Source organism: Rattus norvegicus, chromosome 6 (assembly GCF_036323735.1).
Source record: "Rattus norvegicus strain BN/NHsdMcwi chromosome 6, GRCr8, whole genome shotgun sequence".
NCBI lineage: Eukaryota > Metazoa > Chordata > Mammalia > Rodentia > Muridae > Rattus > Rattus norvegicus.
In genome coordinates, this window is record NC_086024.1 from 53,751,071 (window position 1) to 53,778,697 (window position 27,627).

The 27,627-nt window shown below is 43.4% G+C and overlaps 1 protein-coding gene across 1 annotated transcript in view; it reads left to right on the forward strand.

The window, feature by feature from the left end:
* Window positions 1-344: 344 nt before the first annotated feature.
* Slc26a3 (solute carrier family 26 member 3) overlaps window positions 345-27,627 on the forward strand; it is a 40,886-nt gene continuing 13,603 nt past the window's right edge. The window contains 12 exon segments of the mRNA NM_053755.2: window positions 345-440; window positions 11,483-11,702; window positions 12,211-12,350; window positions 14,371-14,481; window positions 14,863-15,029; window positions 16,487-16,651; window positions 18,087-18,239; window positions 19,493-19,575; window positions 23,263-23,410; window positions 23,506-23,619; window positions 23,728-23,805; window positions 26,981-27,076. Of these exon segments, the coding sequence (NP_446207.1) occupies window positions 11,572-11,702; window positions 12,211-12,350; window positions 14,371-14,481; window positions 14,863-15,029; window positions 16,487-16,651; window positions 18,087-18,239; window positions 19,493-19,575; window positions 23,263-23,410; window positions 23,506-23,619; window positions 23,728-23,805; window positions 26,981-27,076 (1,386 nt within the window). The 5' untranslated portion in view covers window positions 345-440; window positions 11,483-11,571.

Sequence of the window (27,627 nt, forward strand, 5' to 3'; positions counted from 1 at the left end):
ATAACATTCGTGAAGATTTTTTTTTTAAAACACGGTTGTGCAAATCTCTGCAAACCAATGAAATCTCTCTGCCACACCACACACACACACACACACACACACACACACACACGCACAGGTGAGGTGGGTGGTTCAATCTCAACAGGAAGTTGAAGAAGCTATAGTCATCATCACTTCTGCTGATCAGAGACTCAAAGGTCAAGACCATACTGGAGTCTTTCCATTGTTGTAAAAGTTAATGAAAGTTAGTTATTAAAGCTGACAGAAAGGTAATTTGCCCACCACTTTACATAACCTATATAAGGACATCCGCAATACATATGGATGCACGCAGAATCTATAGACCCAAGCAGATGGGTCTATACTGTCTCCCAGAACAGGACTTCTTTATCTCAAAAACTCCCCACTGTTGCTGAAGGTCCACACTGAAGTATATCCAGGTAGGAAGTAAATTTAACAATCATTGTATTCAAACTGATTTGCTATGTATCAAAATTATTTTTGCTTACCATGGCTTATTTAGAAGTTATTGCTATAATCTTGATTTATAAGCATGAATATTTTGTGATTTCACTAATGGGCTAAACATGTGTCTGGAACTCTTGCAATGTAAATTCAGTATTTGAGGAGCTTTAAGTTATCAAGTAAATGGTTGTGTGCATTGTTAAGACTTAAATAGGCTTTTGAAAGATAGGAATGGGCTTTACCTTAATTGTTCAAATAATTCCCCTAATTCTCCACCTAAAATGGGTTCCAGGTAGATTATCTGCTCTGAAAGGTTAGCAAACACAGTGAGCTTCTAGGAAAAGGTGTCAGCAGCAGGTGGACTCACCTGTGTGAAGGGATTTAGAGAGGCCACCTGTCCCAGACATGAGGGCTTTATCTTCCAGACAGCCGACAAAGTCCAACAGGAAAGGAGAAAAGGAGAAAAAGCAACAGCCACAAGCATAGAGAGTTACAGGAGACAGATGGGGTGGGGGTGGGTGGGAGAGACAGCCACTGACAGCAGTTAAGTACCTGATGCCACCATTAATATAAGATCGCACAGGGTACCTATGCTACCCTTGTCGTACCCAGGATACCTGCACTATCACTGATCCATGTTAACTAGACTTAATTTTATTTTTTTTTAAGTGCCAGAAAATTTTATTTACAATGTTCCTGTTGGCTGACTGGTTTGTTTGCGATAGGGTCTCACCATGTAACCCAGACTGATCTCAAACTTACTGGGCTGGTCTTGAATTCACAGATACCGTCCTGCTTTAACTTTCTGGGTGTTGGGATTGCAGGCATGAGCCACTGTGCCCAGCTTTATAATGTTTTTAAATGTATAAATAATCAATCTATTAGATCATTAGACTAAATAACTGTGTTTTTTCCAAAGTAGATTAGTCATCTGGAGAAGTAGTGTAGGGGACGAACCCATAAACACTTATTAAATAGCTTGTTATTCCACCACAGAAAACAGTTCATGAATGGGACTGGGTTGTTGTCATGATCATCTGGTTTTTTCTTTTGTTTGTTTTGTTTGTTTGTTTTGTTTTGTTTTGTTTGAGACAAGCTCTTCCTCGCAGCCCAGGATGGCCTGGAACTCATGATACAGCCTAAGCTGGCCACAAGTTCATGGCCACCATCCTTCCCCAGGAAGTGAGTGCTGGGATTACAGGAGTAAGCACCACATACCGATTAATAATGTTTATTTTGTTGTTTCGGTTGTTGTTGTGTTGTTGAGACAGGGTCTCACTATGTAGCCCTGGATGTCCTGGAACTCACTCTGTAGACCAGGTTGGTCTGGAATTCACAGAGACATCTGCCTGCCTCTGCCTCCCAAGTGCTGCTGATTAAAGAAAGACATGTGCCACCAGGTTTGGCAATAATGGACATTTTCAAGTTACTAGAATGAATTAGTAACAACGCAGTCTAGCATTTCTCCACAATAAAGGTCGTGTTTCTCGAGAGAGAAAAAGGAGAGCTTCCTCCCGTCTTGGCTTCATTCTGCTAGGGTCTAAAGACTGGAACAAACCAGGTGGAGTCTCAGGCTATCCTGATTCAATTTTGTGTGTGTGACAGTGAGAGCAGGGGCTCTCCACTCAAGTACAGGGGTGCTCTCCTGGAGCCCCTTGGCTTGTGTCTTCTGTCTCCAGAGCACGGTTTGGCATGCTCCCACATTAACACACGAAGAAAACATGCAGCACCGTGAGTCTGTCATCATCATGAAACCTGGCTTCTTTTGTCCCTGGCTCTGTCACTTGATAGAAGATTCAGGAAAGCCATTTATTGTCTCTCCGTTTGTACATGTGAATTGGCAGTAATGATACCCACCTTGTCTGCATGTAGGAAATAGAAGTGCTCAGGAAACCACAAGGCCTTATGGGAATGGCTAGGAGTTTTCTTTGCTGACCTCTGAACCTACTAGTCTGACGCTTGTTAGAGCATCTCTCAGTGTGTCTCTGATGAGTCCTCCTTCTGACCAGCCAAATCTGCTCTGCAGTTGTGTGATCTTTCTGCCCACCTGCTGTCAGGCACATATGCATTGTACAGCATTCATGGCCTTTATCATGACATCGTCATACATGTATACCATGCATTTCTCTCACACTCGCCCCCATCACGCTGTTGCCCACCTCCCACTACTCCCCTCCTTCTTCCCACACAGCCCCCTCCACTTTCATTTAAGGCAGCACAAATGCAGGCAGAGCGGTCCTTCTGAGTCTGCCTTAGTTGGCTGATGACCTCTGGTGTCGATCATTTTCCTGCAAACTGCATCATTTTCTTCTTCCTTATGGCTGGATAAAGCTCAAGCTTGCATTATCTGTCCCACTGTCATTATCTGTTCATCTACTGTTGGACACCTAGACTGGTACTTAACTTGGCTATCGAAATGGCACTGTAATAAACATAGGTGTGCAGGTGTTTTTGTTGTGTGCTGACTTAGATTCATTAATGTATAAACCTAGGAGTGGTTTAGATAGATGATATGCTAGCTCTATGTTTAGTTGTTTAAAAAAAAAACCTCAATACTGATTTCCATAATTGCTGTATCAATTCAATCTACATTCCCAGCAACAGTGTGAGAACCCCACTCCCATCCCAAATCCTTACTAGTCCTCTCTGCTGAGTCCATGCTTCTTTCCCATCATCCCTTGCAAGGAACGGGGTGATGTTTCTGAGGTCTAACTCATGACACAGGTCTGCATGAAATGTTCCTCAGCCCCTACCCTTATTCACAATCATCCTTCCAATGTATTAACTGTCCCAAACATTTTATATATGGGAAGTTGAGTGTTCGGGCTACATCGTGTGTGCAAAATATTTTGTTCATGTTTTACTTCATTTCAAAAACAATCTTCTTGCATTCTTACTACATTACAGGACTTTTGCAAAAGGAAAACAAAACAAGACAGAAAAAAAAACCCCTAAGATTTGAACTTTGCTCTTAGGAAACTCAGTCTTATTGGGGAGAAACCAGACACAAATAATGGTAATGCACTGTGATGCCGAGTAGAACTATGTCTAGTGAGCTTTCAAGAAGGAAATGGCTAACTCCAGCTGAGAGAGTCCAGAAAGCTTTAAACATTTTTTTAAAATCATACATTACTGAGTTCCTAACAGACTATACAGGTCAATCAATGCCTGTTGAAGGAATGAAGAAAGGAATTAATAGTGGGGCCAGCTGAATATTTTTAAGGATGAATAGGAATTTAGTGGGTGTTGGAAAATACCACAAATAAAGAGAACAATGCGGATAAAGACGTAGGGTGCTAAATTCCACGGTGTTTTAGGAACTTACTACTGTACTTGTGACAAAGCAGGAGAAAATAGTTTGTATGGAAAGTAAGAGCCCAAATATTAAGGGTCTCCCAGGCCATGCTAAGAAGTTGAGATTGGTAGATTCCTCAAAAACAGGGTTCAAACCTCGGTAAGAGTGGCAAATGGCTACGTTTTTGGAGATAAGCTGAGAGAAACCTGAGAGTCATAGGAAAGTTGATAGCATTACTGTGTGTCTTGAGACGCCATGACTACAGCAAGTCATGTCATTGGTGGTGACTTACGGGTCAGTCCATTATGGTTATGGTGGCACACAGGCAGACTTGGTGCTGAAGAAGGAGTTGAGAATTTGACGTCTGGGTCAGCAGGCAGCAGGAAGACACAGAGACACTGGGCCTGGCTTGAGCTTCTAAAAGTTCAAATCCCACCCCCAGCCCCTAACAATGCCGCACCTCTTCCAACAAGGCCACACCTCCTAACAGTGCTATTCCCTTTGAGCCTCTTATGAGTGTGTGTGTGTGTGTGTGTGTGTGTGTGTGTGTGTGTGTGTGTGTGTGTGTGTTGGGGTTGGGGAAGGATTTTCTTTCAAGCCACCACACTATGTATTCAATAGGTCTTAGTTTTGTTGCATAGACACAGTTGCAGTTTGGGTCTGTTGTCTATAGGAAACTCAGTCTTGGAGCTGTTATGTAAGAAATCAAGGCTTATAAGTCTCTGTGCTTTAGCCAGTTTCAGAGAACAGCCCTATCAGAAAGATCAATAGCTTCTTATTTCTAAAATTAAGCAAACCAAGGCCTGGATCATAGCAAACCCAGCTCACCAACAGCAAAGACACGAAGCCAGGCATGCTTACCTGACAAATTCTCACTCTGTGCTGTTTGAGACAAGCTGGCCTCAACTCCTGATCTCTTTCCTATACCGCCAAAGTGATAGCATTAGTAGTGTGTACCACACGACTGGCACGAGTTTCACTCTTTTCTGTGTACTTCCTAAATTAGACTTGACTCCTCTTGTCCTGCATTATGTGGAGAATATAATGATGGAGTTGATGGAAAAAACAGACAGCTCAGAGTCTAAACTAAAATTAAGCTAAAACAGAGCTGAGCTTCACAAAGATGTCTGAAGACCACAATATATAAACAGGCCTATTAAACTAACAATGGAAGACATATATTACACACGCTCTAACCACTATGAACACTGAACTGAGATATGTGAGTTAGTCACATAAACATGACTGTAATGGCTATCCCTGGTTGTCAACTTGACTACAATCCAGAATTGGAGGGCTCACCTGTGATCCAGACTTGAGACAGGAGTACATAAGTTTCTAACCTGGATCTTGGCATAGTAGCCATGAAAAGCTAAGGCCCAGGCAAAGTAGTACAAGCTTTAATCCTTGAGGCTGAGGCAAGGAGACCTCTGAGTTCAAAGTCAGCCTGGGACAAAGGAAGTCCCAGATCTAGTCGTGGTACACACCTTTAAACTGGACCATGCCATCTGCTGGAGGCCTACATAAGGACACTGGAAGAAGGAAGATTCGCTCTTCTTCACTGACTTGCCAGCACATCTGTTGGAACTGCTTCTACAGAAGAGCAGCTGGAACAACTAGCCTTGTAGGACTGAGAAACTACTAGGTTCTTGGACTTCCCATTCACAGCTGACCATTGTTGGGTTAGTTGGACTACACAGACTATAAATCAACACAATAGACTCCCTCAATGTAGAGAGACATTCCATAAGTTCTGTGACTCTAGAGGTCACTGACTAAGACAATGACCACAGCAGAAAACAAAACAAAACAAACAAACAAACAAAAAACCCAAAGCACGCCCTTTAGTTGTCTTGTTTTGGACGCCTGGAGAAACTGTCTCCACACCCTCTCTTCCTCTACTCTAGTCCTGACTAACAACCCTGCTTGCATGAAATGAGTCTGGCTTCTAAACAGTCTTGGGAGTGTCTGTGGGATGCCAATGGCCTTCAAGGCAATCATCACAGAAAGGCAGGGAAAAAACATTTTCCATGTTTTATATAATAGTGGTCATGCATTTATGTCTTTCAAAGGAATAGCTTGGCTGTGTGTCCATGGCATAGATTAATTGTCCTGCTGTGCTTCAAAAGCAAATGAAATCCAAGAGAACTGTGGCTTTTACAGGGAAAGTGTTGTCAACTCCGGACTGGTCCCTTCCGACTTCTTTTTCTAACATCTCTGCTAAACCTTCCTCTGTTCCCTCCCAGCTCCTCGTGATCAGCACTCAGCCTCTCAGATGCTGACATTAGCATTCCCTGATTCCATCCAGCTTCACTCTGACCAGAATAAGAGCCTTTTTGCTCCGGTGATTATGAACGCTGTCTAGCCGCTGGTTGGGGTCCTCACTGGTGGTGGTACTCACTAGAGCGAGTGTCCTCCTTGCTCCTCTTCCCTTACTCACTTCCCAATTACACATCTCCAAACACTGTGTAATGCTCTTTCGTAAAGACTAATTCATGACATAGAACGGGCTTACCTCTGGTTCTCTGCTGACTGGCACAGGGGTGTTTTGAGATCCATGAGAGAAACAGTGCTTTATGCCTGGCAAAGTGGACCCTTTTAGAGACGACTCCTCCTCCCCTCCCTAGTTTGAGGAGCTCTGAGAGATGTTATCCCTGGGAGTTCCCTAGTATAAGAAGAAAAACTCCTTCCTCCTGGTTCAATTAGACTCAGTTGCCAGCATTGCTGGTAGAACTCTGGTTCAAATGAGTTGCTTCCCAGAAGAAGGGATAGAGCTCTGAAGCCAGAACTAGATAACGGCTGAGTTGAAAAGGTTAGAGTCATAAAGGAGCCCCTCTGCAGAGTGGGGCAGACACAGTGGAGGCTCCCAGGTGACTAGAGATGGAAGGAGTCATAATCAGGTGGAACTCAGAGGGGATGTAAGGACTGCATAACGTCAATTCCTGGTGTTGTCAAAACATTACTAATACGTAAGAATAGCTCAGGTGAGAAATGGATGTCAGAAGTTAACTCTAGGATTAAATTTCTGCTAAAAATAAATATATTTTTAGAGCAGAGAATGATAAATGTGTGTGATTTGGCACCATGGCATGTAAATCTACATATATGTACATGTGTTTCTGCGAATCAATAGATACCAGAAAGGCCAATTAAATTTTAAAGTATACAGATTGGGAAAGTAAAAGAAAAATGAGCCGTGTGAGTGAAAAACAAATTAATAAAATCACTTGAGTTTTTTTTTTCATCTTTATTAACTTGAGTATTTCTTATTTACATTTCAATTGTTATTCCCCTTCCCGGTTTGCAGGCCAACATACCCATAACCCCTCCCCCTCCCTTTTTCTATGGGTGTTCCCCTCCCCATCCTCCCCCCATTGCCGCCCTCCCCCCAACAATCACGTTCACTGGGGCTCCAGCTTTGGCAGGACCAAGGGCTTCCCCTTCCACTGGTGCTCTTACTAGGCTATTCATTGCTTCCTATGAGGTTGGAGTCCAGGGTCAGTCCACGTATAGTCTTTGGGTAGTGGCTTAGTCCCTGGAAGCTCTGGTTGCTTGGCATTGTTGTTCATATGGGGTCTCAAGCCCCTTCAAGCTTTTTCAGTCCTTTCTAAGATTCCTTCAACGGGGGTCCCATTCTCAATTCAGGGGATTGCTGCTGGCATTCGCCTATGTATTTGCTGTATTCTGGCTGTGTCTATCAGGAGAGATCTACATCCACTTCCTGTCAGCCTGCACTTCTTTGCTTCATCCATCTTATCTAGTTTGGTGGCTGTATATGTATGGGCCACATGTGGGGCAGGCTCTGAATAGGTGTTCCTTCTGCCTCTGTTCTAAATTTTTCCTCCCTCTCCCCTCCTAAGGGTATTCTTGTTCCCCTTTTAAAGAAGGAGCGAAACATTCACATTTTGGTCATCCTTCTTGAGTTTCACGTATTCTGTGCATCAAGGGTAATTCGAACATTTGGGCTAATATCCACTTATCACAGAGTGCATACCATGTGTATTTTTCTGTGATTGGGTTACCTCACTCAGGATGATATTTTCCAGTTCCATCCATTTGCCTATGAATTTCATGGTCATTGTTTTTGACAGCTGAGTAATATTCCATTGTGTAGATGTACCACATTTTCTGTATCCATTCCTCTGTTGAAGGGCATCTGGGTTCTTTCCAGCTTCTGGCTATTATAAATAAGGCTGCTATGAACATAGTGGAGCACGTGTCTTTGTTATATGTTGGGGCATCTTTTGGGTATATGCCCAAGAGAGGTATAGCTGGGTCCTCAGGTAGTTCAATGTCCAATTTTCTGAGGAACCTCTAGACTGAAAGCTTCTGTAAGGCAAAGGACACTGTTGTTAGGACAAAACAGCAACCAACAAATTGGGAAAAGATCTTTACCAATCCTACAACGGATAGAGGGCTTATATCCAAAATATACAAAGAACTCAAGAAGTTAGACTGCAGGGAGACAAATAACCCTATTAAAAAATGGGGTTCAGAGCTAAACAAAGAATTCACAACTGAGGAATGCCGAATGCTGAGAAACACCTAAAGAAATGTTCAACATCTTTAGTCATAAGGGAAATGCAAATCAAAACAACCCTGAGATTTCACCTCACACCAGTGAGAATGGTTAAGATCAAAAACTCAGGTGACAGCAAATGCTGGCCAGAATGTGGAGAAAGAGGAACACTCCTCCATTGTTGGTGGGATTGCAGACTGGTACAACCATTCTGGAAATCACTTGAGTTCTTAACGAAAGTCATTTGCTCCCAACAAGCGTAGGCAGGATGAACGGCACGCACCCAGGACTGTCTGGAGCCTGCTCAGCTGCTCAGCCAGGCTGCAGCTGGGTGATTGGCTCGGGGCTCATGGCGTTTGTTACCTGTTGGGTGTGAGACAGCAGCGTTCTTTCAGGAGAGCAGTGGGGAAAGAAGCTGGTTCTCAAACTCTCATGGGTCCAGACACTTTCTTACACTCCCTTGAGTCTTGTGTCTGTGCACACCCCTGCCACCATGTGCTGTATGAGGAGGAAGCTGGCTACACTGTGCAGCAAGAGATGGCCAGATGTCAGGTTCTCCATCTAGCTGCAAGCAGGCGGGGCTAGCTGCAAGCAGGCGGGGCTAGATGCAAGTAGGCGGGGCATTCAAGAGCCAGTTGTGGTAACCTCAGGAAGGGGCTAGGCAAGAAGTTATTCCTGCTATCGTTGGCACTGACAAAATCTGAATGAATGAATGAATGAATGAATGAATGAATGAATGAATGAGTAAATAAAATCCTGTTTTGCAGAAAAAAATATAAATGGCAGAAGAATAAAAGATGCACTGTCAAAAAAGTTTTTTAGAGAAGAAAATAGGGGGAAAAAGCAAACTTATTGTCTGTGAACACCTCTGTAGAAAATGTGAGCAAAGCAGCCAAACTGGAGTATTCTTCCTGTGCATTCATAGCCTCATACAACCGAAGTACCATCTCAAGTCCTCATCCTAAGGTTGACTGCTTTGGAGTCCTCACTCTAGACAGCTCTGCCAGACACTCACGGCACCAGAAGTCACTGACTGAGTTTAAGGGCTAATGTCCCAGCTGCAGTGTGGGCAACTGGCCAAGAGACAAAACTCAAACAAATACCATGCTATCTAGGGAAAGAGCAAGCCAAGTCTGACAGAAGAGCAAGCTTGGATGTGAAGTACTATACAGCCAGTGAGGTAGGAAGTGAGAAGGGAAGGTGAAAGAGGGGACAAAGACAAAGGACAATAGGCTGAGAGGGAGATTCAGAAAGAAGTCTAAACGTCAGTAATGTTCAAGATTCAATAGGCGGAGGAAGAAGCATGCACTCTTAGAGGCTAATTCACAGGGAAAGTTAGACATGTTAGGAAACTGTCAGGGAAAAGGAGAGTAGGTGATCAAAGAGAGGTCCTGTGAGGCCAGGAATTGAAGTCGGTCTCTATTCCCGTTACAACATGAAGGTTACAAACATACAGGATAGACTCTGTGGTAGGAGAGAGCACAATGTGACACGATACAATCTAGCATAAGATAATTGTTAATCACTGTGATTTAAGTCAGAGACCAAAACTGGGCCTCCTGGGTGGGTGTGCAGAACCAAGATTAGAAGGGGAAAGACCAGCAGAATGTTCTGCAGTCTTGTTCATATTGGACAATACATTGCATGTCATAGAATAAACAGAAAGGTCTGATAATGGAGGTCCCATTTTTGGCATGGTTAGCTATATGAAGAAAAGACACTTAGATTGTATTAGTACATGATTATTTTTTCTCATCTGTAGGATGAGGATACTAATAGTTAATGCCTTAACTGTGAGTACTAAACTAATAATGCATATAAAGGGCTTTATAAATTGATCCTCTTCTATAAAAGAAACAAAATAGAGACATGAACTAGAAAAATCTAGATACCTTATATCACTGGTTTTCAACCTTCCTAGTGCTGCAACCCTTTAGTACAGTTCCTCATGTGTTGACCCCCCAACCACTCATCACCTTAAGTCTATAGATTTTTCTATTCTGGATATTTCTAGTTATAAATTGTATATAAATGGTTTTTGGAGATAGAGGTTTGCCAAAGGGGTCATGACCCACAAGTTGAGAAATGTTACCTTATATAGAAAATATTATTTTATATTATTTCACCTTTTTTTTTCTTTTTTTTTCGGAGCTGGGGACCGAACCCAGGGCCTTGCACTTGCTAGGCAAGCGCTCTACCACTGAGCCAAATCCCCAACCCCATTATTTCACCTTTGATTGATTGTTCTACACAGTTATTTATTCTATAGTTCATAGGATTGATCCTATGGCCTCATAGATGCAAGTGTACTGAGCTATAATCCAGCCTCAGAAAATGTAAACTGTTACATAATAACCACCATTTGGTTAACATCTGGAGCACGTCATATACATTAGTGGAAGTTTTGAAACTTTTGAACATCCTCAGTCCTCACAGTCCACAGCCATGGATATCATCTCCCAATGTATAACAGAGTCTCAAACAGGCTAAGTCAGCCACCCACAGTCTTTCCTTGGAAAGAAACTTGTCATTCACGAAGTAAACAAGGTTATATTTTGTCTCTATATAGTTTCCTTTGACTCCCAGGAACCACAGGAGTATAAATGGACAATATATTTGGTTTTCACAAATTAAAACCATTTTGAGGTCTTATTTTAAAAAACAAAGCTCTGATGAATAGATTAGAAGAAACTTGATTAGAGTCAAAGGGAAATGATTAGGCTTCGATCTGCCCCACTGTTCCAGTAGCAAATCTTTGGAAATATCTGTAGAAAAAAACAGTTGGTGATAAACCCTCAAGAACTGTTTAGTAAGTAAACCAAGTTGATTTATTGCTTTTCAGCTCTACACTTTAACTCAGCATTTGGAAGTCAGAAATGGGTGGATCTCTGTGAGTTCCAGGTGAGCCTGGTCTACATACCAAGTTCCAAGCCAGCCAGGGCTACTTAGTGAGACCCTGTATCCAAAATAAAAATAAAAACAAAAACAAGAAATCGTTGTTTAGTTAACCCAAAGGAGTTGTGTCTGCTTGTTGAAGGGAAAAGTGGTATTGCTGTGGAAAAAAAAAAAAAAGTGACCCAGGTCCCTTAATCCTGCCCTCTTTTGATCTCGAAAGGTGGTAACATTCAGTTCGGAGCTCACTCATCTGTAAATTGCATCACATTATCTGAGTTATTTAAGAAGCAAGCTCTGTTTGGTTTCAGGCATTTTAACCTGCTAACAGCCAGAAAGAAGCGCTCACCACATAGTTTCAAAGGTCTTCCCATTTGCCACTGTCACCAGGGAAGGCAAAATGATCGAAGCCATAGGGAATCAGTATGTGGTGGCCAGACCGGTGTATTCCACAAAGGCTTTCGGAGAGGAGTTTAAGAAGACATACGGACATCACAAGACATTCCTGGATCATCTCAAAGGGTGTTGTAGGTAAGAGACTCCTGAAGTACTGGAACGAGGAAGGAACGACGCAGTTTCTTCTAAATTTTCTAGCTTTCAAGTTTTCCTCTCTGGCTCAAGTCCATAGCTTCAGGAATCTGCCATCCTTGCTTTCCAAACCTCTTACCCCGCTGTCTGAGGTGGAAAGGCAAGGGAACACACCCTCTCAGCAAGCGGCAGAAACACAGCTTCCAAGTCAGAGACTAACAGATGGAGACAGGCAAATTCCCAGTCGAAATGCTGCACAATTCAACTCAGACTGGCACACAAGTTCTTTATAGCTGAAGAAAAGCTGGCATTTTCCTTTAAAAGGAGAAAAGTTTCTTTGGTAGTGACCAGAAAGCTTTTGGCAGGGGCAGAGAGGCGATTGTGAGTGGGAGTGAAGTCACCACTTTTGTCTTTAAGATGATGTCATCGTTGTCAACTTTCTACTTGCTCTCAGGAGCCGGACTTAAAATCGATATTAATTCACTGACCTTGTGGCTTTCAATGTTTTCAGCTGCTCCTCACAAAAGGCCAAGAAAATTGCCCTGTCTTTGTTCCCCATAGCATCTTGGTTGCCAGCATACAAGATAAAGGAATGGCTTCTCAGTGACATCGTCTCTGGCATCAGCACTGGGCTGGTGGCTGTGCTGCAAGGTAACTTTGTCTTCCTTTTTCTCCTCTGTTACTTTTTCTTCTATTTTGAAGATATAATTTGCATATCATAAAATTCACTCTCGTGATTTGTGTGTGTGTGTGTGTGTGTGTGTGCGCACGCACGCGCTAGAGCAAGGCTTCACACCTACTAGGTTTGCATTCTACCGACACATTATACGCCAGCCAACCTTTTTGATATGTGTAACTCCGGGGGTTATTCATAGAGGTTGTGCATCTAAGATCACCAATTCTAACATATTTACCACTACCTTCTCTTCACAAATGCACAAACCAAAGCCTTTTTTATTTGATGTAGGCCCTTCCTACTCCTTCCTCCACTCATCACCTTAACCATAAATCTACAGATTTTTCCTATTCTGGATATTTCGTGCAGATGGAATTGTCTGTTGCACTCTGCATCTGATTCTTTACCTCTTAGCACCATGGCTTACTCATATAGTAGCAAGGACAGCATTCTGTGGCATGGTTTATACCACACTTGGTTGAACCTTTGAGTCATTTCTACTCAGAGGGATGATGAACGAACGATCTGTGAACATTTGTGCCCATTGTATGCAACTCTTTCTGTGAAAAAGATGTTTCAATGGTCTGAATCTATCCCCAGGAGTCTAAGTGCTGGTCCTGTGGTGGAAGGGTTTAGTCATTTGTAGAGGTGCACAACTGTGTCACTTCCAACCCTCCCACCAGCACATGTGGCTTCAGATCTTCCAAGGCGTCCTGCTTACTCTCTCTCTCTTTTTATCTTTGCTATCCTGATGGGTGAGAAGCAGCAGAATCACATCCTGGCTTTGGTTTGTATCTCTTTAATAACCAATGATGTTTACTAAGTATCTTCTCTTTTCTTGTGCTTGCTACTCCTGTGCATGCCTTTGGAAAAATAAGTCTTCAAATCCTTCATCATTTACTTCATTTGCTTTCTGTTTGGTGCTGGAGATCAAGTCCAGGGCCTGACCCAAACCAATCAAGAACTATATGACTGAACTAGATCCCTAGTTCTCCTTGCTGGAGATAAAATTTTAAAATTTTAGGTCCTCCAGCTCAGTAGAACATTCAGTGATAGAGGAGAAGGGCTGAGATGTGCTTAGTTGGTAGAGTGATTGCCCAGCATGCTCAAAGCCCGGGGTTCCATTGCCAGCACAATAGTAATCAGGTGTAGTGGTTCATGCCTGTAATCCCAGCATCTAGGAGGTGGAGGCAGGAGTATCATAAGTGTGACTGTATAGCATGTTTGAGGCCACCCTGGGCTAGGAGGTCCTGTCTTTTATTACAGAGTTGCAAGGGTTATTTATATGTTTCTGACACTGAACCTTTATCTGATACATATTTGCCAACAGCTTTCTTTTTTTCATTCTCTGTATTGTTCCTTCACTTGTTTTTGAAACTAGAGAAAGTCTCATGTAGCCTAGGTTAGCCTCAAACTTCTGCTCTTCCTCCCTCTATGCCCCAAGTGCTAAGATTACAAGCATGTGCCTCCAGGCCCAGTCTAAAAGGAGACTCGTTATGGTCACTTCCTGAGTCTTCAATGGGATTAGGGGAGAGCAGGGTAAGTCCATGGCAGATATACTACCATTCAGCCTCAGCTAGGTCCCCAAACACTCTTCTTTTGCAATACTGAGGAATCAGACTAAGGCATCCTGTATGCTATGCAAGTGATCTGTTGCTGAGCTTAATCCTTTGGGGATAGCATCCTTTTTGTTTTTTTCCAGTGCTGTGATTAAACAGAGCATCTATGTGTTAGGCAGATGCTCATTCATTGATCCACACGTCCACCCGAGCATTTTTATTCTCAACTCTTTGCTTGCTTGTGCTACACACATCCTTTCTGAGAGACTGTTGCCTGAGCCAAGATTGCAGATTCATACTCGTGAGTTCTTCTGACAATGTTAGTTTGGAATACATTTTGCGTTACTGTGGTGATTTACTTCAAAACACCCAACCTAAAATCTAAAATACTAGGAGGACCCGATGAAACCTGATGACTGGGCTGTTGTCTTTCCAGGTTTAGCATTTGCTCTGCTGGTCAACATCCCTCCTGCCTATGGGTTGTACGCAGCCTTTTTCCCAGTTATCACCTACTTCTTCTTGGGCACATCTAGACACATATCTGTGGGTAAGTCAATCACTGTATTGATACGGGCTGGTTTTTCTCACTCTTCCTAAATTGTATTAGAAAACCACTGTAGGGGTTGGGGATTTAGCTCAGTGGTACAGCGCTTGCCTAGGAAGCGCAAGGCCCTGGGTTCGGTCCCCAGCTCTGAAAAAAAGAACCAAAAAAAAAAAAAAAAAAAGAAAGAAAGAAAAAAGAAAACCACTGTAAATTCCAGATTGGGCATCATTTGGAAGACTTCCAAATTTCCTGTTTGAATTTCCTGTAAGAATTAGGGGTAGGGCTGGTTGTACACAGTAGTGTGTTTTATGCAATTTCGTGATTGAGCCGCAACTCAGGCGTAGGGAGGCACATCCTGACCATCATTTACCTTTGGTTAACTAGGTCCGTTTCCAGTTCTGAGCATGATGGTGGGAGTTGTAGTTACAAGAGTGGCCTCGGGCTCCGATACTTCTCCAGCATTGTCCTCAAGCTCGGCAGAAAATGATTCAATGATAGAGGAGAAGGTAATGGTGGCCGCATCGGTGACTGTTCTTTCTGGAATCATTCAGGTGAGCCCCACTTAGTGTAATTTGTCTTGACTGGTACTATCTTTCTGTCTCTTCATCCTCCTGTGAATCCTCCTCAATTTTTGGTTTGTCTGCCTCCATTGTGTGGACCATAGGAAGTACTTTAAAATAATCTTCTTATTTACTCTTTGAGAATTTTATATAATGTATCTTGATCTTATTTTCTCCCCCCCGCCCCGCTCTTAACTCCTCACACATCCTCCCAGACTTGCCAAGTATTTGAGTCATTAACCACAACCACAGGCTAAACATGATCTAGGTAGAAACAGATAAACACAATCTACATAAAAATAAAAGTGGTGAGGATACTTTTTTAAAAGGTGTACATGGTAAGGAATAAAACGCTTAATTCAATAAAATTATCTTGGACTCAGTACTATATTTAATCATAATGATTGATAGATAGATAGATAGATAGATAGATAGATAGATAGATAGATAGATAGACAGACAGACAAACAGACAGATATAGATATTAACTTTGGAAGTTTTTCTTTCTAATGCCTCAGTTACTGCTATAATTTAGTTGGGAGGAAATTGGTGCTTTGTCTTTTTAACTACCTATATAAAAGGCTTGGGAAGAAATCTGGAAAACATTGCAGTGAGTCTGCACCTTCATTCCCAAGCTTCAGGGCCAACGCCATCATAGACCGTGAAAACATTATGGGTTTCCAAGATGTTACTTAAGGTTCCAATGATATCACAGCTTAAAACCATTTCTAAAAGGAAGGAAACGTCAGTTGTATGAGGCCACAAGTGTGTTGCGGCCGTGTGTGTGCAGTGTATTCACAAACTTTGCGTTCATTTGCTTCCTGCACACTTCTGAGTGTGGAAATTTTGTCAAGTGTCTGAGAGAAGCAGAGTCCACTTGACACACTCACTGTAAACAGTAATGCTGTGGGGACAGTAAGCACCTTTGTTCCCTGGCTAAAACCTCACTCTTTTAACATGCAGAATGCAGTTATGTATTTACTTTTTACATTTATGTATTTACAGGTGGGGGGGGGGAGGCGGGTCCATAGGAGAACTTGATTATCTCCTTCCACCATGTGGGCCCCAGAGATTAAATTCAGGTCATTTGGCATAGCAGAAAGTACTTTAACCCTCTGAACCAACAGCCAGTCCAGGTCACATGTTTCATAAGCAACTTAAGTGACTCGTTTGAGATATGAATGGGCACTCACCCATGCATGCCAGGACAACAAATTTATGAAGGCTGGTGCTAGGCAAGATTTTACTCTAAAGGGCTCGTGGTAAGTCTTGTAAAGATACAGCACCTAACCACTAAGAGGAAGGAAGAAGGTGCTTGATGGATCTGATACTTCTCCAGCCATGGCGGACGACTGAGCATTGCATTTTGAAGTCCTACGGCAGGTGCAAGCCTTTGGCTTGCTTGTGTTCGTGGTCGCTACTAACAGGCTTTGTCCTTCTCTCCCCAGTTGCTCCTGGGGGTTCTGCAGATAGGCTTTGTGGTGATATACCTATCCGAGTCCCTAATCAGCGGCTTCACCACGGCTGCTGCCATTCACGTTCTGGTTTCTCAACTGAAATTCATGCTACAGCTGACGGTCCCAGCACACAGCGACCCATTCTCTATATTCAAAGTAAGTATTCCTGAGGTTTGAAAAATGCAGAAAGCCAGGCATGGTGGTCCTTAATTCCAGCACTTGGGAGACAGAGGCAGGTGGATCTCTGTAAGTTCAAAGCCAGCCTACTCTCTTTCTGTCTCTTTTTCTGTCTCTGTCTCTCTGTCTCTGTCTCTGTCTCTCTCTCTCTCTCTCTCTCTCTCTCTCTCACACACACACACACACACACACAAATATATGAAGTTCCTTGTTCCATGTCTTCACTCCAGTACAGTTGAACATAAATTAAGTTACTGTGCATGGAAGAAAGGTTTAAAATGTATACAGAAACAGTTTTTGAACATAATTTGTCCCTTTTGATAAACTTTTTAGTTTTGAGATATTAACCAGAACTTTGGACACTGACACCTCTCTCTGTTACCCTCAAAAAATGGTCTTATTTGGTCTCAAACCCCACTGAGAAATAGCAGACTAATGAGCTTGAAAAGGTGGGAATCAGATAGAACAAAACAGAAACCTGGTTGATTTGCGATAGGTCACTTCCAGCTACTCTCCCTTCCCAAACTCCATCCCAGTATGGATCAAAGCAGACACAGCTACCTTCTTAGGCTGTGAGACTGTGCTCTCTTTGTGTTGTGGTGAAAGAAGACAGTCTGCTCCCTTAAACTGGCAGCTCAGTTGTGTAGTATTTAGCATGTGTGACTCCATTTTGTTCGGGACAGTCTTCAGGGTTCTGAGACAGCACCTGCTCCAAACACTCTCACTCCCACACGAAAGTATTCCACAACTGGGGTATGCATGAAACCCCCTTCGCATCTGCTTGTGCTGTCTTGGACCTATGGGTGTACAACCAACTTCCTTCAGGAAGTAGACTCTGCACAGTGTAGGCATTTTCCATGTGACCCAAAGCAAGAAATCTGTCTTATGAAAGGAGTCCTTTAAACACACACACACACACACACACACACACACACACACACACACACACACACACACTCAGAAAACAGAAATGGTTCCTTGGACAGAACAGTGGCAAATCGTATGAGATAAAAAACAGTGCTATTGCCTAGTGTGGGTGAGACCTTAGATTTTAGTTCAGGCTCTAGCACTGCAAAACAAGAAGTTAATGAGACTGAGGAGCAGAGGGGGATCCGCTGTAAAACCATGAAAAACACCCAACAAAATTTGATACCAGCCAAAGGTCTTTTTAGAAAATAAAAAATAAAGACGGACGCATCCCCAAAGCAGTGATCTTGGTTATGCTAATTTACCCCCATTGTACCTCATGACAACCCCTCGCAGTTTCAGGGCTCATGGTTGACAGCAGTTGAGCACACAAAGGCTGTGGCAATGTGCCAGTCTTTTTTTTGCCCGTTTTAATCTGTTTGGAGAGAAGTGCGTCTGAATTACAAATTCACGTTGTACTTTGGGGCCCCTGTGTTTCTGATGGTAGGTCCTGGAGTCAGTCTTCTCACAAATTCAGAAGACGAACATCGCAGACCTGGTGACATCTGTGATTATCCTCGTGGTCGTGTTTGTCGTCAAGGAAATCAACCAGCGCTACAGGAGCAAGCTTCCAGTGCCCATCCCCATCGAACTCATCATGGTAACGATTGTCATCAGAAGAATTTCACTCATAATCTAGGGTTTCAAGGAGAGAAGGTCGTCCGTACGCCAGGTTGCTGTGAGGCGAGCACTAGCTCCAGTTTCTGAGTTTAACATTTAGTATGGGTTCTTCCCTTCATCGGGATTTACTTTCCCTGCTATCTGGGTTTATTCTTTCAGAGGTGGGAATAGCAAGACCTTCACGGCCAAGCTATATTAAAAAAACAAAACAAAAGAACGAGAGAGAGAGAGAGAGAGAGAGAGAGAGAGAGAGAGAGAGAGAGAGAGACCCTTTAAACTTGAGCTGTGATGCTTGTGCAAACCAGAATTGTCCTGGGGCTTCTTAAAATGTAAGTAGGTCTAGGGTAGTAGTTATTATTGGTTTTTACCTTTTTCCCATTAATTAATTGATTGGTTTTTACATCCCAATTGCTGTCCTGCCCCATTCCTCCTCACAGAGTCCTTATCCCACATCCCCTTCTCTTCTGAGAGGGTGGGAGCTCCCTATGTATCCTTCCTCCCCCTCAGGGTGGATCAAGTCTCTGTAGGATTAGGCACATCCTCTCTCCCTGAGGCCAGACAAGGCAACCCAGTGGGGAACGGATTCCACAGACAGGCAATAGCTTTAGAGACAGCCCTCACTCTGATTGTCGGACCCACATGGAGACTGAGCTACCCATGTGCCTCTGTTCAGCCTGTGTATGCTTTTGATTGGTGGCTCAGTCTCTGAGAGCTCTTAGTTGACTTTGTTGTTCTTCCTGTGGAGTCTCTAGCCCCTTCAGGGCCCTCGATGCTTCCTCCAACTCTTCCATAAGAGTCCCCAAGCTCCATTTAATGTTTGTCTGTGGGTCTCTGCATCTCTTTCAGTCAGCTGCTGGGTGGAGCCTCTCAGAGGGCAGTGAGGCAAGGCTCCTGTCTGCAAGCATAGCAGAGCATCATTAAGAGTATCAGGGATTGGAGCTTGCTCATGGGATGGGTCTCAAGTTGGGCTATTCTTTACCTTTTCATTACATTTATCTATTTATTTGGGATTGTGACAAAAGCTTTCAGGAATTGATTCTCTCCTTCCACTGAATGGATCTCAGGGATCAAATTCAGATAGCTAGGTTTGGCAGCTAGTGGGTTTGGGCTTGGGGCAATGGTTTGGATTTTTTTGTTGTTGTTGCTATTATTATTTTGTTTGTTTTGTTTTTGGTTTTATATCATTCTTAGTTGCACCTCACATTCTAATCTGGGCAATTTGGAATTCTGCAGACTGTAATTGCAACAGGCATATCCTATGGCTGTAACTTTGAACAGAGGTTTGGCGTGGCCGTGGTTGGGAACATGAGTCTTGGGTAAGTATATCGTCAATGCTGGCATCTTTGAGCACTCAGGGAAGAAGTGCCTGTGGTTACCAGAACCACACAAGCCCCTTGAAAAATCCTTGCACTCTCTCTCTTGAGCAAGCAATCATAAAGAGTGCCTGAACCCCTGGCACTTAGAGTCTCGTTATAGAAAAACTCACAAAGCAGGCAACCGAGGACTCCAAACAGTGAAAACTGGGACTGGAGAGAAGGCTCAGCAGTGAAAATCTCTGCTGCCTTTGCAGAGAACTGAATTCAGTTCTCAACACCCACATGACAGCTCACAACCACCTATAATTCCACTCCCAGGGTGACTTCCTCCTATGACCTCAACGACACCTGCATTCAGATTCACACACTCACACACTCACACACTCACACACACACACACACACACACACACCACACACCACACACCACACACACTCACACACTCACACACACACCACACACTCACACACACACCACACACATTCACACACTCACACACACACACCACACACCACACACACTCACACACTCACCACACACTCACACACCACACACACTCACACACTCATACCCACACACCACACACCACACACACCACACACTCACACACTCACCACACACTCACCACACACTCACACACCACACACACCACACACACTCACACACTCACACACACACCACACACTCACACACCATACACACTCACACACACACACCACACACCACACACTCACACACACACCACACACACTCACACACTCACACACTCACACACACACCACACACACACCACACACCACACATTCACACGCATTTACACACACACACACCACACCACACACTCATACACACATACACCACACACCACACACACACCACACACTCACACACCATACACACTCACACACACACACACCACAGACTCACACACACACATACCACACTCACACACACATGCACTCACACACACACACCACACACCACACACCACACACTCACACACTCACACACACACACACCACACACACCACACACCACACACACTCACACACTCATACACACACACACACACACACACCTTTAAAAAATAAATGAAAATTAGGAAAATAGTAAAAATTAAAAAAAAATTATTTCTTTCTTATAAAGAGACACCCTCTGAAACCAGATTTCCTGATCAGTAAATAACCATAAACAACATGCAGTGCTTCATTTGAGGTCACCAGAGCCACGTTCCAAACATCCAAGAGACACACAGAAGGCACAGCAGCTGAGGAGTCCAGACAGCACACTCTCCCTCTCTCCAGATCACACTCAGAGCAAAGCTAGAGGGCTGGGTGCCGAATCTGAATGCTTATTCCGTGTGTTTGGCCAGCTAAGATGAGAGCCTTGCTTCATGCTGTGTTCTCTGTCCCACCTCTAACCACAGAGAGCACTGGTGGCTTCAACGTCCTTCCCAAGAAAAGCTGCTTTCCTCTTAAAATAAATAAAAGACGATTTTCCTTTCTCTAGGCTTAACACGTATTTGATACTTAGAGAAATTATATAAACATAGCCACTATATCTGCATCTCTCTTAATATAGCTGAATTCTTTAAGAGCTAATATATGTGTGGCTTTTAAAGCCACACATATTTATATAAATATACACATATGTGTGTATATCTTCATGTGTTCCACTTAATCAAAACAGTCAATTTTCAGTTTTAAGAAGCTGTGAGGAACGAGGCTGGGAAAGGCTATCTCTGGTTTTCTTCTTTCTCGCCTGCAATTTTCAAGGGATTGACTGTACGTCACTTCAGTGTCTTAGAGACAGAAACCCCAAGAAATGTAAACAAATGCAGACATCAAAGAGAATCTTGTCAGAGGAAAAAGGTTTTGAAAATAAATGATAAACCTCAGATCACTGAGGGATAATCCTTGTTTAGTAAACATATCAAACATCCACGCTCTAACCCCACCAGGTGTGTGGGGCGGGGAAGGGTATAGCTCGTTTATTAACCATGAGTTCCCCAGAGAGGCAGCATGGCCAAGTACAGTACTCGGTGCCCCAGCTCCTGAGCATCTGAAGTTGCTGGACTTCAGAATCCCCTCCTGTCCTTGGGCAAGTTCACTAAACTGCACCTCCACGCATTTGGTTATATAGGGGAGGAGCGAAAACTGGTAAAGATCCCAGAAGCGGTACATGAGTCTACGTATGTGGCATGTTATGTGCCCAGCTTCTATTTCAAACCCAAACATCACCACTTGCTGGCTTAGCACCTAAAGGAGATACAAGGCATGTGCTGTGTCTTAAATCATTCCATTTTTTCCCTAAGTGATCAAGTGAGCATTTTAAATGTTTGTTGTCTGCAAATAGACTTATTACTCAGGGTAATGATTATTAATTCTTGCTAGTTTGCTACCAGTGCATATAGCACACTGGAAGGTACTGTTATGGAATGACATGCGCACATTAAATCTGTGTAAATAACATGACCCAAGGGAAGGAACAATACAGAGAGGCTGTGTTAGATTCCAGGGGCATCACACAGGCTTAATCAGCAGGCATGCTGTATTTCATGATGTACAGTGTTCACACTCACTATTCTAGCTGGCCTTCCCATATAATTACGAAGACAAGAGAACAGTATTATTGTCTCATTTGACAAGTGAGAAGTCAGGCTCAGGGAAAGAACGAAGTCTTTGGCCAGTTAACTCTGTCATACCACATTATAATGCTCAGAAGACAAAACAAAAGCAAAATTATCCTAACAATAGGTGCCTAGTTGTTTTGATATAAAATACAATCTTTAATTGTATCTCTGCTATTAGGTTCATTTTTTGAAAACGAACTTGCAATCTGCCTTTCTAGTTTGCATGGACTAATAAGTACATTTTCCAAAACCACAGCTGGGTATTTATTATCAAAGACATAAAAGATAAAACAACAATTCAGACACAGTTGACTGGATCCAATTGCGCACTTCCAGTAAGCAACAGGTCTGAAGCGGATGCTGACGGGATCTGAACATTTAGTCGCTTGACGCTGTTTGAGACAGACAGCTTTTATAATACAACTAGCAAATATCCTTACTGCTTGAGCTTATAAGCATAAATGTCGAAGTATCCCCTGTGAGGCACACTATCTCTGAAACCCTTATCACCTATGCTAAAACCTGCTCTCCTCTGGTCGTGGTTGACCCTAGCAGTTCTTCAGAGCACAGGGCAAAGCCCAAAGCCTGCTTATCAGTGTTTTCAATGAAAAGTTAGTTGTCAATGAGAAGAAGATTTTACTTTCTTATTCCAGAGTTGTATTTGCTCCGAGAGCCTTCCGTCATGGATAATTATTGAGGGCACTGAGAGTAAAAGCTGTGAAACCCATCATGACAATGGCTGGAACCTAAGATGCTTGCCTGAAGGGTTATATGAGTACACATGACACTTCCGGTGGGCTGGCAAGATCGACTCTATCTTACCACTCCAGCCAGGGTGTATTATAACGGTTATTGATACAGGCGGCATTACTTCATGACAGTAAGAGGGGAATCTCCAATAGAATCAAGTTCTTAGGCCATACTTAAAAAAATAAAAAAAAGGACACAATCCAGCCCAGTCCATATTCATTCATTCAGTTGCCTAATAATAAAATAATAATCCTAAGTTTGTGAACAAGTTGGTGGCATATAGCTTTGCTTGCTTTCAATTTCAGGTTTCAACCCCCTATTACCCCCAGTGTGGAAGTTTTCCAAGACACCATAGGAGACTGCTTTGGCATCGCGATTGTCGGCTTTGCCGTGGCCTTTTCAGTTGCTAGCGTGTATTCCCTCAAATACGATTATCCCATTGATGGCAACCAGGTAAGCCTAACTGGGCCGAATTAGGTATTCCGCGCACATAATCTTCTTCTGAAAGAGACCTTTTCAGGCACAGCTTCCTCCCTTGTCTCCCGCAGGAGTTAATTGCCTTGGGGGTGAGCAACATATTCACTGGAGCTTTCAAAGGATTTGCAGGGAGCACAGCCCTTTCCAGATCAGGGGTTCAGGAGAGCACGGGAGGCAAAACACAGGTAGATATTCGAGCGTCTCTGCCGCAAGGCCAGCACAGTGCTGACGACTGAGGAGCCCGAGCCAGGCCGAAAGCACCAGCCATCATAGGAATTGTTTCCTTCTTGCAGGTCGCGGGGCTTCTCTCGGCTGTCATTGTGCTGATAGTCATAGTTGCCATCGGATTTCTCCTGCAGCCTCTACAAAAGGTAATCATCTTCCCCAAGGGGATAGCATCTCTCTTCTCGCGGCGTTAAATCTCTCAAGTTCCGAAGGCTGGGGAAAATGAGTTCTCGACAAGCTTTCAGATACCCTCCTTAGTCAATATTGTATGGACCAAGATTTCCCCTCTCCTGGCAGCCTTTTATGAATGTCAGGAATGTAGATGCCTGAACTGCTTTATCTACTCTACATAATTAATGCTCAAGCAGGGAGGGGCCCTGGCATTGTAGCTTCAACCTAGATTGACCGAAGTGAGGATTTTCTTAAAGGGTTAGGTCATCAAGCCTCTATCTAACGCAGAGAGTGGTGCTACCAGTGCCACACCTGTTCTTGGGAGCACGCCCTGAGCTCCAAGGAGTTTGGTTTGATTCCAAAACCAACACTGTCGGCTTGTAGGAGGGGAGTAAACAGCCAGATACAGAACTCTTGCCCTCGAGCTCCCTGTCTGTAACTGTTTGGGTTTCCTTTAATAATTGTAAACAGTCCCAGTGTCCTGGAAATCACTGAGCCTCTATAAAGGCACACGATAGTAAAGACAAGAACTTCGCTCTCTAGGGTACTCATAGGACTTCAAAGCAGTACACGAATGGGTCAGGAGCCCTACCACTGTCTCTACCGATTTTATCTGTGTGACTTGACATCAATGCTTCAACCTCTCCGAACCTTAAATCCTCCACACATAAAACAGGAAGGAAGAAGTACTAGCCATACAGAGTAGCTGTGACGATAAATGATGTAAGGCACATGGATTACTTAATTGCATTGATAATTAATATTATCCGAACATCCCATTATACTTCTGACTGCAAGGGACATAGAGATATGATCCAGCCCACCACTATCTATCATTTGCGATCTGGGTCCTTCTTCCATGTTGATTGATAGTTGACATGTGTACTCACTCTGAGGTGGGAGGAGGACTCCTGGTGTGGTCACTTCTAAGAACCATAATTGGCTGACTGTGTCTCCAAGTATCACGGAGCACTAGCTGCCAAAACCATGTCTTCCACACCCCAGAATCCTTAGCTTCAAAACAAATGCCATGACAGAGGTCAGCATATCACCACTAAAGAAAAAAATTAAGTGTATAGTTTAACCACTGTCACTCCTCCCTCCCTCTCTCTCTCTCTCTCTCTCTCTCTCTCTCTCTCTCTTGATTGCTAATCAAAGTGACCTCTATAGAGAATCAAGGGGTAAGCCCTCTACAAAAGTGGGATGTCTTCATGTTGCCTGAGTCATAACTCTGCTTCTTTTCATCCTAAGACATCAAAACAGTCAGTAACAGTCAGCGAGTACTGAGTATTTGAAGTTTCCCAAGTGTCCACAGATTCTAAAATCACACCCACACCCTCCCCCACACACACCTTGCCTATGGTTTCTCTGTGCTCTGTGTGTATCCTGCTGCATATGTGTTTCATTGTAAAATTGCTACAGATTGTTTTCCCCGCAGAATAATGCTGGGGGAAAATGCCTAATAAAAGTACAGTGTCGGGGTTGGGATTTGGCTCAGAGGTAGAGCACTTACCTAGGAAGCGCAAGGTCCTGGGTTCGGTCCCCAGCCCCGAAAAAAAAAAGAAAAGAAAAAAGAAAAAGTACAGCGTCTCTAGCCAGACAGCTTAGTATTTTCTAAACTCATATGTGGCGTAGTAGCCTATTGTACAGCTCTGAATACCTTCCCCAGCTACCTCAGAGGTAACAACCTGTATCTCAGTACAGTAACAAAACTAAGACATTGACAATAGAAAAGTACTTTTAGGTACATTACCAATTTTATTCTGTTTTTCTATTCTGTTCTATTCTATTCTATTCTGTTCTATTCTATTCCTTTTTTACATGGCATTCATTTGTACATTCATTGTCTCTTTATTTTTTTACTTTTTATTTTACGTGGATGGGTAGTTTTGCCTGCGTATGTCTGTGTACCACATGCAATGCCTGTGGAGGTCAGAAGAAGGCATCAGATCCCCCTGGAGATGGTAGTGAGCCACTCTGTAGGTGCTGGAAATCGAACCCAGGTCCTCTGGAAGAGCCTCTTAACCACTGAGGCATATCTCCAGCCCCCATTTTAACGTGACTTAAGACCATGTTTCTCTTAAATGGCAACCTCTACTCTCACAGTGAATCACACCAACCAAGTAGATATTAATATAAAAAAGTTAACTATAAAGATTAAAAAATATCTGGGTCAGTTAAACAGTGTTCAAGACATGAAAATGAGATCCCTCTTTGGTTGCCTTTGGTTGCCATGCTTTCTTGGTATGGAAGTCTTCAGCACATAAATCACACACTGCGCTCAGAGTGGACGGAACCAGTTGACGTGTAGGTAAGAAAGGGTCTTGCCATTGTTCTTGACCCATATGATCGTGGGTGTATGTCACTATTTCGCCTGTTTTCTGTTCACTGGAACAGCTTTCATAAGACTAACTGCAGCATGGGAAACACCAGAAATGGCGAGCAAACATGCCAGAAGGTTAGGATCCACCACCCCACTGTGCCAGTGTGGGGACGTTTTTAAGAGGCCGTGCTGTGGGTGATCACTCCTAGATTGGGAAATACAATTCCCTGGCTCATCTACTCATTCAGTGGCCAACTGTTAAGCCCTTCCCATACAGATTTACCATAGCGTGCCCCAGGAACAGAGCGGATATAGACTGAATGCTCTCAGAGCCTGCCTTGGGCCTTCGCTAATCAATTCCTTGATCTGATCCCTAAGAAAACAGCTCGGCAGTCATCATCAGCAAAGCCCTGGGACTGATTTAAGACCTCAAGGGCTCCAAGATTTTTTTTTTTTTTTTTTTGCAAAGGGCAACCCCCATGCCTTTGTTTAAATGGACAGGTTGAACTAGCTTTACTTGGGGACAACTTGTTCGAGGACTTACACGTAAGTCTTAAGATATGCCTCTCTTTATCCCAGGATATAGACTACCATAAGTGTTATCAGCTCATCCACGGCACAGGCACAGAGAGCTGCTGGGATAGAATAGCCTCCTGCAGGAAAACACATCCATCCCAACCCTGGCCTATCGGGCATTGCACACAGGAAAAGGGTGCGTCCTTTGATACGCGTTGAGGCCCGCTAAAGGACTTATCTGTGGCCTTCACCTTTGCTTCCATTTGTCTTCTTTGATTAACTTAAGTACATCTGTTGTTTGTCTTCCACAGTCTGTCCTGGCAGCTCTGGCGCTTGGAAACTTGAAGGGAATGCTGATGCAGTTTGCCGAGATAGGCAGGCTGTGGAAAAAGGATAAATACGATTGTGTAAGTAGACACCATCATCTTCGAGGAAATGAAAAATCAGAACGGTTGTTTAACGCTGATGCGAGACGTATATTGTGATGGCTGTGAAATCTCGCTTCTACTTCTCTGCTTGCAATAACCTTAAGTTTATTTCCTGTCTTGACATTATATAAGCTGCCGATCATTACCTGGAAGTTTCAGTTAAGAGCGATAGGGGCACATGCCCATGGTCTCAGCACTCTGGAGACTGAGGCAAGAGGAGTTTGAGATCAGCCTGAGCTGAACTTTATAATCAGCTGAGTTTATAATGAGCTCCTATTTCCAAAATAGTAAAAAAGGCTAGATAGAGATGGCTCAGTGGTTAAGAGCACTGAGTTCAGTTCCCAGCACCCATGTTGGGTGGTTCACAACCTTTGGTACCTCAGACTTAGGGAATTACGCTCTTCTGGTGTCCATTGGCAGCCTGATAGACAGGTGTGCACATGCATGTGCGCACACACACACACACACACACACACACACACACACCTACCCATACATAAGCACATACAAGCATGAAAAATAAACATAAA